Consider the following 12280-nt stretch of genomic DNA (forward strand, 5'->3'; position numbering starts at 1 on the left):
TCCTCCTCGTTTCTCCTGTCTTTCACGCTACCTCCTCGAGCATGGCGCCACCTACACTGCTCTAGCGTAGAATGACTCCAACATGCGCTCTTCGCAACTCCGTAGACGCTTCTCGAGTAAAAATGGCGGTGATGCACGGCGCGAGGGCTTACCTGATGCTATTAGGCCAATAGCGACGTGGTGTCTGCCTCGGCCAGAGCGCGCAAGGAGGCGGTAGCATGCTTCAAAAGCGTGCCGCTGCTTTACGAAGTTTAAGGGGTTTTAGTACGCCGAAAGTTCCTCCGGCGCAACCGCATGCACATGGACGACAAAAAAAGAGAGAAAGAGAGGCGTGCGATTGGCTGCGCCAGTAGTGACGTCGTTGCTCTCCGTCACAGCAGGGCGCGCGAAGAAGTTTTTCTGCGGCCCCGAAATAATGGGTAGGTCACACGTCATGCGTACTCCTGAGGAGGAGGCAGCTTTCGATCGGCAACGCCGCGTGCAGAACCAGGATCGAGCTCGCCTCCTCCGTACCGATGCTGCAGCCCGGGCGCAAGAACAGGCTCGTGCAACCGAGGGCAAGCAGCATCTGCGTACCGAGGATCCGGCACCCTACTAAGCCGTCGTTTAATTAACTGTCGAAACACCGGCGCCACGCGTTTCAGCTTCACTGGTTAACATCCGTACGGAGTGCTTGGGCGGTGACATTTCATTTAATGTTGGCTCTTATACACAATCAAGTACGTTCAGTGGAGTGAACATCATTATACAAGCAATTAATTGAATTCTGTGGTAGTGCGTGCCAAAACTACGATTTGTTTATGAGGCACGCCGTAGTGGGGGGCACCGCATTAATTTTGATAACCAAGGTATCTTTACCCTGCCCCCGATGCACGGGACAGGGGCGTTTTTGCATTTTGTCTTCATCAAAATGTGGGCGCGGCGGCCGTGATTTGATCCCGGGAAATCCTGCTTAGCAGTGTAACACTAAAGCCGCTAAGCCACCACGGCGGGTGATACAAGGAATCCAATGATATGATTGTTAGCTCATTACTTGGTTTGTTGCGTCTTGTAGAAAACACAACCTAACTGCCAGTTCTCTTTAAGTGCAAACAATTGGCTTTACGTTCCATTAGGCACGTCGAATAGACTTTAATTGAGCCTAATAAAACAAGGTGAGTGCAGGAGCTTAGACGCAGAAGCTTTGCGTGAGGACGACGATTTCGTAACGTACGTGCATGTGACAAAATTTCGCTAGCGTTTGGCAAAGAACACTTTTGTTCTAAAAAGTTTGCGATGCATCCGTTCATTGGAGATGACTGGTGATGCTGATGAAATTAACTAGTTTTTTTCCCGCGAGCATGTAATTGCTAACGGTAAACTTTATATGTTATGATAATTAGTGTAGCCCCATATGATATTCTCGTCTTGCAGGGAGTGTGAGAAACACAATTGTGAAAACTGAATCGCTAAACAAACTCTGTATTGGTTTAACCGGCACCCACAAAAGCATTGGACACTCAAAGCACAATGATAGCGGCAAGTACAGTAAGCGATTGTCGAAACTTGATCAGTGGGTCAAGCACCTGGGCTTTTACACATGGCTTGTCGAAAGTTTCAGAGTGATTGCTGGTACCCGGGTGCCTCCCGGGAAGTACTACACGATTCGCGTCGCACATACAATCTGATTACACAAGGATGAGTGGCAAGAGACGACGTGTAGAACCATCGACAGTATTCAAGAAACTTCCAATACAGGCAGGCACGTCCAGCGCCGAGCGATAACGTTTAACATTCAGTAGCCGGCGAAGAGCGGTCAGTGTAGAGAGATGAACAGGTCCACGTGTCATTATAAGCACTTTGTCCGTGAGTGACGAAACCATATGGACACATCAACAAACACACAAAGTACCAGTCTGGCTGCCAAACACAATACCGGCTGGTACCGTGGCATAATATATCTTGTAATCATTGCACCCCTGTTGAAATCCCGTAGCAACCACCACTACCCCTAATACCCTGGCTGCAAACTTCTTTGTCAATGGCTGTCCATCCAGTGGAAGCACTTCACTGGGAGGTGTCTATTGCGGATGGAGCGCTATATAAGCGTACATAAGCACTTGACTTGGCACAATTCTTTTGGAGGTATTGGCCAAAATTGGGCACATACCAATATTGCCTACGCAGTGTCTAAATTGTCTGCTTGCGCACATGCCCAGTGCCGCACACCCATCGAACCAACCAGCCTACTAGGTCAGCAAGCAGCGAGTAGCCAGCCGTCTATCTCGACACATATACAGTGGCCTACGCTCGTTGCTCCGCAAGATAGGAGACAGCACATTACATCATGCCCAAGCTAGTAGACAAGTTCAGTCACTGGGTATGTGAAAGAGGCTAGATGCATACCACAAGCTGGCCGAAGTTCCAGAAGAATGCTAGTCACAATAAAGCCCTACGGGCTTTCAAAGCTACCCTACTTGCTTTGAATAAGTTAAAATTACCAAGCTCCTGCCATCTGTTTGTTCCATACCCGCAAAAGTATTCACGTGGAGGCTTTGAAACTACAACGGCAAGAGGAGGCCACGTTCCGTCGCCTGTGGGTGATGTTTGCTCAATCCCACAGACAAGTTGAAAGAAGCATGTTCATCGCACTGACAGACGCTTCAACAATATGTTGGGCGTCTGTCATACGTGCATTGTATTATCACAATAACGCGCATTGTGCTGTACAATTTCATATGTGTATTTGAAACTGTCGAAAGTATGGTTGGAAGCCCTTGCTTTTTCATTGCGTAGTGTTGAAAAGCATAGCACGAAACTAAGCCGTGTATCTTGCCTCGTCGCAACACTGAAATCAATGCCATGACTTATACACGTTACGACAGCCGCCGCCGTCCCCTAATCATAAAAAATAATGGTTCAGGTAAACTAGCTGCGGTTGGAGAACCGTAATGCACGTGCACTTTTGCACACCGTAATACTCATACGTTACAGAGTCCTAGTACGTGAGATTCTCGTGACTAGGGAAAACGTGCCTGCTATATTTTCGAAGATATCGTCCCATTCATTTTGATAAATAGACGGACAAGCATTGCTTACTTTAGTATGAATATAGAAACGTGCTCATTCGGCCTCACGGATTGTAAAACAAACTGGCACTCGCCTAAGGTTCAATAAGAAATAAAACATATAATAATGTTTCGACACCGCTACGGGTCCCCTGTTCACAATAAAGATGAGCGCGAGAGAGTGGCGATTATTTTTGTCTTAGGTGGAGCAGAGTGCGCATGTATATCTCGGGGAGATTATCCCGTGTCTGGTTAATCACCTGTCTACTCGTTTGAATATGTAAAGTTTCTAAGAGCAGTTTTGACGATAGGCGATTCTCTGTCGCAAATTTACTCGCAGCATCGCGATCACTAATGTGATTAGTGGTGTGATCATCCGCCAAGGCGTTGGAAGTTACATTGTCCTTCCTGACGTTGTGCTGGTGCTGCCGAACCCTTCTTTTAAAATTCCCAGCATCAGCCATGTAGGATGCGTCACAACTGTTGCACGGAATGTTGCATATTCCCCCTGGAAACCTTGACCTTTCCAACTAGTCTTTCACGCGTACGAGCTTCTGTTTTTGTTTGTTGGGGCACGTGTGCGATTTTTACGCCATATGTGCCAAAAACTCTTGCGAGTGTCTCACTAATGCCACGCGCGTAGGGGACAGCCGCTCGTTTCTGCTCCTTTTTTTTTCTTATAGCCTTGCGTTAGCAACTGCAGACCGCAATGTGCCGGGTAGCTCTTCTTGGAGAGGTCTTTCCTTACCATGGCTGGCTCTTGCTGGCGCAGTCCAGGCTCCGAGAAGATGCCCAATGCACGAGGGTAGAGTCAAATGGCAACTGAACGTTTCTTTCCTATAGAATGCGCAGAGAGTAACCTCGGGTATCAACCCATGTGGATCGGCTTCCCTTACGCACTGGTTGTACATAGCTTTGCTTACACTGGTTGTGATACACAGGTTGTGATACCCTTGGCTGAACGTGTTATGAGGACGTCGAGGAAAGCAATCTGCCAATTGTTTTCTTTTTCCGCGGTGAACTGGATACTTGGTATAAAAGAGTTCAAATGCTGAAGGCGGAAAATGTTGGCCACGAATCACACAAAAACAGCCCGCTATGCATCAAAACAATTTTTAGAGGTGTTATACGAGGATATCGCAGAATTTCTAAGTGCGTCTGGGGCGAAATTCGCACAAGACTACTCTTACAATCTTGACGTACTGAAACGACTAGAAACTCGATTAACCGGACACAGGGTAATCTCTCCGAGCTATACATGCGCACTCTGCGCCACCTTACACATAAATAATTGCCCCCTCTTGCGCTTATCTTCATTGTTACCAAGGGGCCCACAGTGGTCTCGAAATGTCATTATAAGTTTTATTTCCTTTTGAACCTTCGGCGAGTGCCAGTGTAAGTGAAAATGCATCGCACTCACATGACGAGTTTTCGTCATACTTCGGACTATCGTCCTCACTGAGTTTCTTACGATCTTTTTTTTTTCTTTTTACAGACAAGTAAGTATTAGCACTACCTTCGTGCTTGTGAAAATAAGATAGCTGCGCTGTTCTCGAAGCTTCACGTAGAGTACACTAAAAGCAGGGAAATAAAGAAAGCCATAGGCGGTAGAGTTACAAAAGTTTCAACATTGGCAAAAATTTGAAAGATATGGCGACGCTGATATCATGTCGAGATGATTAAAGTTGGTATGGAATTAGCAAGCTATATTATAGTGGGTGTATAATTGCTGATTATATGTTTGATATTTTGTGACGAATATTACCGGGTTCGAATTCTTGGCGGTACTGTTTTCGTACCTAACCGCTGTCCCGCCAAGCTGGCTCAGTGCGTTGTCCGTAGTCAAAAAGACAAGCGTTCATGCTGCTTTGCTGAGTGAACAGGGTTCAAAACCAACCATCAGAAAAATTTGGGTCGCTGAGTATATGGCAATGTGTGCTTACAGGCCGCACTTGAGCACCTTTTAGGCCGATATGGCTAACTGTAGAGTCAGAATTTTGTAGGTGTGTCTATTCGAACACTCTTCTACGTCGACTTGCAGCACTGGGTGTGTAAAGCTTTGTCTGCACTGATCTTCAACGTACTACTTTGATGCGAACTTGGGTCATCGGGTATGTGCCAGTAGGTGCGTGAAACTCTTCATATGAACATTGTTAACGCAAACTTTGGTAACCAGGTATGCGCCAAGGGGAATGCGGCATTTCTACAATCACGAAGGAGTCCCCATAAATTTCTTCACTGCTAAGCGGCATCGAACAAACGTAACAATGGTTCCTCAAGGACAGCAACCCGACGCAATTGCAGGCTGCGCCACAATGCACTGCGTATGTTGTTCCGCCTTTCGATGAACCTCTCGCCAACTAGGGTCACTGAATATGGGCCATTCATTGTGCGGCCAAGCGAGGCAACGATTCTCAGCGTTCCCAGGCGCCAGCACGGCATGCTTCACAGGACAGTGTGTTTAGAAGGAAGCGCAATAGAGCAGCTTGGCTGCACCGTGTAGCGTCTGAGCGTTCGCACGCAGCGGTGCGGTATGCATCTCGGAGGCCATGCGCGCATTCCGCCGTGGCACTGCTAGATAGCGCCCAGATAGCGCCCAAATAAATGCGAAAGAGGAGTCGAGCTGCAGTACATGCCTTATAGATAATTCGTTTCGACGGTGGCGATGCCTTGTGTCACTGTATTGATTGAATGCTAAACGCATTACCGTCGACAGTGATTGTGACATGGGTTTTGCTGATTTTATGAAGAGCGGCACATACCCGGTAGCATATATTCAGAGAGTCAAGGTGGCGTCAAGGACGTTTATTGAAGAGCTCCAGATACCCAGCGTCACATCCTGTGTGGCACATACCCAGGGAGCTTACGTAATTCTCTGAAGCGTGCTAGGAAGCCAACGCTTCTTCGCCCATGGACAGAGAGAATTCGCAAGCGTCATAACTATAAGTTACCCAAGTTCGTGTCAAGGGACATCCGTTGAACAGTGGCATGTGCCCAATGGCACATACTCAGTGACACAAGCCTTGTAGCACATACCTGGTAGCACATATCCCGTAGCACATACCCAGCGACCCAAATTGGCACAGCGCTGTAGCACCTACCCCATTACCGAAGCCGGCGTGAAAGAAAAACGGTCAGACCCATGGATACCAGGAAGTGCGCGAAGTGTTAGAAAAAAGCTTCACTGGCCGACTACATCCTGTGGCTATGAAGGGAGCGCTACGGATGCAAAGCATGTGGAAGTAACACCGTTCCTAGAAACAGTACAAAAATCTCATCAGCGTTTGTTGAGGCAGCGGAAGATAAAAGATAAATATGAGTTTTATTAAAGCACATAAAAACAAAATACGCCATTGAGTGCTAAATTTAGATATTTGCACCCTAAATATAAAAAAGGAACTGATTAAAATTAAAATTGCTTGATTATTTTGGCGAATCGGCCGTGTTGGTACATATTCGAAAAGGCGGCAGCGCAAAAAAGGAAGATACGGACAGAGACAGGACAGGGACGAGCGCTGAACTTCCAACAACATGACTGTAAATATTTCACAAAGATATACACGCTCTCTCAGATGGGGGTTATCATCTGCGCATGCGGAAACATGCCAGCTCTATGTCTCAAAGGGTGATCTGGGCCATGCTGATATATTCCTCCCCAATTCTAGAGATCCGTTCAGATTCTGCGATTTCCCGTGAGACGCGTTTTACTCCTCCAGATAATGCAAGTGTTTTCAAGGTTTGGCGAACAGTCCTTGCGATCGAGACAATTACTTGCCAGCGAACCTTCAAAATCCTTTTCTTCTTGCGCATTTTTTTCGTTGTTTGCGTGCTCCCTTAACCTATCATTAAGACATCTCCCAAGTTGGCCAGCGTACACTTTTTCGCACCTTACATGAATTGCATAGACCACACCTTCTGCGCACTCAACAAAACACCATCTGTGCTTTGTGCCGCAGTCACGGTGCTGGGTTACCGCTGGGTTGGTCAACCTGCAAAGTTTTGAAAGCTTGCGGGGGCCAGAAAATACGACTTGTACGTCGTAACGTTTGGCAAGCTTTTTCAGGCTGTGCGATAGCGCGTGACTGTAAGGTATCACAGCTGCTAATACCTACGCTGTGCTCGAGATGCGCATGTTTGCGGCTTTGTGCGCATCTTTTTGAGAAAGCCCTCTGCTACCGAAATGAAGAGATGTTGCGGGTACCCGGCGCTCAGCAGTTTTTCGGTTTGATGATTGAACACATCTGAGATATAGTGCGGGCAAGATTTGCCAAGTGTGTTCTTTAGGCACACCGGGGCAATAGCTCGTTTAACGAGATTAGTGTAGGTGGACTTGAAAGCAGAAGTGGCTTGTTGGCATGCGATTCAAAGCTGCCGCAGACAGCAAAGCATTAAACCAGAACCGGATTTTAAAAAAAACTCGGGGGCCTTCCACTCTATGAAGAAGGATGGCCAATGTAGCTGTGTATGTGGGCCTCTTAATGGCGAACAGCACTTCCGCCGCGGGTCTGCCCGGCATCACACTATCTTTGCGATCGGTACATGTATGGGGAGCGCTTAACGCCTGCTTCACATGCGCCGTGGGTCGACCCGGAATTGCACTGTCTTCGGAATCAGCTCACGTAAGGGGAGTGCTTAGGGCCTGCTATACCTCCGCCGCGGGTCAGGCCGGTATTTCACTATCTTCGGGATCCGCCCACGTATGGGGAGTTTTTTGCTTACCGAGCCAACAACACGAAAATTTCTTTGGATGGTAGAAGCATACAGCTTCGCTGTAAAATCTGATTTGGCCATTCGCTGTTAGTTCATACGTTAGGTCAAGCGGGCTAATTCTATCTTTGAAGATAGCCACCGCCTTACTCCTTTCAATTCAATGGCCCGCAATTCAGAATTGAAAACAACAAAAAATCCTCGGCTAAGCGAAAAACCTTGCGAACATTCTTGCCTGCGAGCTCCGGCATGCATAATACGATAGAAATGAGCAAGTACTAAGCCACTGGGGACTGCGGCGATGCAGTGCCCAATGCATACACCCTGCTTTTGGGAATGTGGTGTCCCTTCAAGCTGGACATACGTTGACGGTAAATAAACATTCAGACTACTAAAAAACCGCGAACTGAGACCCCAGTTGCATATTGAAAAGGAATGAAACCATATTTGTCGATAGAATGCCGAACGCATTCAAGAAATAGGTTATGGGCTAAAGAATAAAATAGCTATTTAAACTCATTTGAGAAAGCCTGACAGATTTTGTCAGTACTTATGCTTAAAATTTCTAAAATCTGATTAGAGTTGCTCATCATGAAAGGGTCGTCTAGAGATAAAACCTAAAGATGACGCTGTAGGAGAAAGCAACAGTGTGCTACCATTTTCCAGATTCAGAGACAGTCATCCTTGCTGGCACATGAACCTTGTGCGTTTTCACGCTAAGAAAGACCTTTAAAATATTTTTTCTTGCTCTTATCGATCGCTTTCACAAGTTGGGAAAGGTTTAACCTGTCACACAGTTTCATTTCGTGACACTTCAGTTTGCCCAACGATACCCCAGAGCGCGAATAGAACACAGAGGAGACGGCTTCGCTCGATTTTGATAGTGAAGCCGCCATTTTCGTGCACCGGAAGAAACCGGAGAAAGTGGTCATGCAGAAAGTATTCCACACGTCTAAAGGACAGGCTGGATTCTGATTTCTTGCAGCGGTTAAGCACATCAACACCTTCCGAAACGTGCACTCGCCGCCGCCGAGGCACGACGAGACACCTGTCGCACCAAAGGTCTTGACTAACCTTTCTCCCTAGCTTTGACTCCCTGTATGGCACAGGCAACTTTAGCCAAAGGGAAAGGACATAGCGTACGTCGGCTGGTAAAGTTGCGTCTCTTACTACCTGCACCTTGCTTTGTGACTCTTGCGTACTCGGAAGAGACCGTGACTCCCAGTCTCACAAGCATCTGTTGCCAGAGGAACTCCGTTGTTTGGTGGAAAAGAGGGTGAAAGGCACGCAAGTCACGTTGGTGTGAGGAAATGTGCGTCCTGCTGCAGACTTGCACAGTCAGAAGACTTCGATATGCACGCGCTTGGCGTCTCCACTCAGACCGCAAGACCTTGACCATCCGTATTTCTTGGCCGACGGATGGCGGGAGTCCACCAAACAACACGCTGATTTCCTGGTGCAGACGCTTAGCCCGGAGACAGAAAGTGAGTTCCCGAGCACGGCATACTGAAACCGCGATGCGTGCAACGGTATCGCATGGGTCGAACGGAGTACAAGGCGAGAAAGAGCGCTTTGTACGAGAAATAGGCTTGATTATTCTGGAGAATCGGGAGTGTCCGTACATATTTGAAAATGTGGCCGCGCTAAAAAAGAAGACACGGACGGAGACAAGGCGACAAAGACGAGCGACAAAGACTTTCAACAACATGATTGTCAATCGTGCAATCTGAAAAAAAAGTGGCCCAGTACTAAGACGTGCAAATCGTGTTCTGTGCCCCCCACAAGCTTGCAGGTTGATCCAAACCGGCAGCGTTACTGCTGCACAAAGCACAGACGGTCTTTTGTTGAATGCGCAGGAGGTATGGTCTATGAAATTCCTTTAAGGTACGGAAAATTGCACGTTGGCCAAACTGGGAGATTTGTTAACGATAGGTTAAAGGGGAACGCAAACACGTACAAAATGCGCGAAAAGGAATAGATTTTGAAGGTTTGCTGGCAAGTCATTATCTGAATCGCAAGGGCTGTTGCCCAACCTTGAAAACACTCCCGTTATCAAGAGTAGCAAACCGCATCTGAAATAGAAAATCGCAGAATCTGGATGGACCTCTAGACTTGTGGAGGGATCGATGTATCAGCATGGCCTCCATCACCCTTGTAGACAAAGACTTGGCATATTTACGCATGCGCAGATGATAACCCCTGGCTCGGACAGCACGTGCATTTTTGTGAACCATTCACAATCATGTTGTTGGAAGTTCTAAAACGACTAATTTTAACGAACGCTAGCAAACGTTCACGTTCCTTGAAAAGATGGGAATATTTAAATCAATTTTGTATAGATCGGCAAATTATTGAGGCGTAAAAATACTGTTTGTATGTTACAATCACAATAAATTGGCTTATATAAGTCACGCATAAATCAAAGAGAAACACGTGCGCTTAATGTATAAGAGAATTCTATCAGAGAAGTCATCGACAGCACTAAGCCTGGATGGGTTGACCAACAGCTCTTACCGCCTACGGAAACCCCTTAGAAACACTTCCAGGAGGTGGAGAGAGACAGTGTAAAGGCAGAGGGACTTTTATTCCAAGGGAAATGGTCAGAAATCGGGAGCTACAAGAGACGTGCAAATCGGTGTGCCTGTCATGTTCAGGTGGTTGAGGCGTACATACAGGATGATTGTAAGACGCCGATTGCAGAATGGTGGTATGGCAGGTAACAACATGTTTTTGCTTAGGCAACTGCAGTTCCCGCTAAAGTTTATTTATAAAGGCTGTCTCCAATGCTATAGCTCGTTTCATAAAAAAAATCAACTTTAACATATAATTGGTTATTGAAGAAAGTATTTGTATTACAGGAAGCGTTACGGGAAAACAGTAATAAATAAAATACAAATAATCAAAAGACCCAAAAGATGACAAGTAATTATTTACATGTACTTTGTTACGTGCAAATCCCGGTAAATTTGACTTACTTTTCTTGTTTTCTCCTCGGTGTTTGCGCAAATGCGAAACGGTCACGAGCGGAAGCTACGCTGGTTAAGTATCTGTTCCAAAAAATGGAAAACGATGCAAAGCGCTGCGGGTCTATTTCGTTCAGTACCATATTCACAGAAGCTACCCCACGGTGTCTTTCTCATCACTGCCACAGCATGTTGTCCGCAAGCACATCTGCAATACAACGTGCTTACAGGCGGGAGTACAGGAGATCGATTGAAGAAAATGTTGGATGGATTAGAAGCCTTCAGCAAACAGATGATTCAGGGACTATAAAGACCCGTGGTCACAAGACCAACATTACATAGAAACGCATCGTGCCTGGCTAATTTAGAAGCCCAGACAAACTATGCAAATGAGGTGCATGAGAATAATAAAGGCTAATTCCTCACTTTTGTTCTACTGAAGGTGGCCAAAATCCATCGGGGTATTAAAAAGGCAGCAGATGCTCATCTATTGCACCGCTGGTTCAGTGACGACCTTGGCAAATTTTCACTGGGACAGGCTTCGATTGTTTGGCTAGAGTATTTACCTTGCTGTTGCACTTCCTGTGCCTGTGAGTGTTTGGCCTGATAACGTTACACTGTGCCTAGCGTTAGTCTATTTTGGCGCGTTAGTTGCAATAGTTTTTGCGATTGTGCTCTCTTTTCTCAAGCATGAATAACTTGTAAGCCATGGTATGCCTTATAGTGATCCTGCACACAGCAACTCTCTCGGAGAACACTGTTTTATAAAGTGTAAGGAAAATTATAAATTAAAATGGCCAGGCTTAGCTTGGTTAAGCCAAGAATGCGTTGCATATTGCGTGAGTTGGGGCCCAGCTTTTCCTCCGGCTGTCGTGACGTCACATCACGTGGTTGTGCTAAAGGTCAATGGTTGCTGCCCGGCCGCGCCCAAGGGCTGAACTGAGTGATTGCAATATGCAACGCATAAAAATAGTGTCAACTTAGTAACAAACATAGCAAACTTAAAATAGAACAGACCCACATATGAGACGCGCAGCAATGAACAATGGCTCATACCCTCAATGGTGGCTTCGCGGCCGCGCCCAAGGGCTGAACTGAGTGATTGCAATATGCAACGCATAATATCGCACTTCTTATATCCTCCAACCTCGGTTCATCACCATCATCAAACTATTTTTATATGGACTGTAGGAAGAAGGCCTTGCCCAGTAATCATTAAGTGCCCCGTATTGCGCATGCTGATTCGAAGTTATTCATGGAAATTTCCTAATTGGTTCACCCGACTGAATTTTCGGCCGTCCTCGGATGCGCTTTCCATTTTTTGACCGCCATTATCTAACTCTGATCTTTCATCGGCTGTCTGCCCTGCGCATTACATGGCCTGCCTTGCTACATTTTTTTTCTTAACATCAAATAGATTATGGGTTACCCCATTTATTCTCTGATCTACACCGCTGTCATCCTGTCTCTTAACGTTAGGCCTAATATTTCTATTTCCATCCCTTTTTTCACATTCTTTAACTTCTTCTCGAGCTTCTTTGCTAACGTCCACGCTTCTGCCGC

General features: G+C 46.4%; 1 protein-coding gene across 5 annotated transcripts in view; it reads left to right on the forward strand.

Moving 5' to 3' along the window:
• Nucleotides 1-12280, forward strand: part of LOC135912769 (uncharacterized) — a 48021-nt gene that overhangs the window by 20834 nt on the left and 14907 nt on the right. The window contains exon 5 of one of the 5 annotated variants that reach the window (XM_070532848.1): nt 4543-4565. The exons of the other annotated variants lie outside the window; for them this stretch is intronic. Coding sequence (XP_070388949.1) covers nt 4543-4550 — 8 coding nt within the window. The 3' untranslated portion in view covers nt 4551-4565. Of the gene's footprint in view, nt 1-4542; nt 4566-12280 lie in introns of those variants that run through there. 5 annotated transcript variants of the gene reach the window in all.

This window comes from Dermacentor albipictus, chromosome 2 (assembly GCF_038994185.2).
Source record: "Dermacentor albipictus isolate Rhodes 1998 colony chromosome 2, USDA_Dalb.pri_finalv2, whole genome shotgun sequence".
NCBI lineage: Eukaryota > Metazoa > Arthropoda > Arachnida > Ixodida > Ixodidae > Dermacentor > Dermacentor albipictus.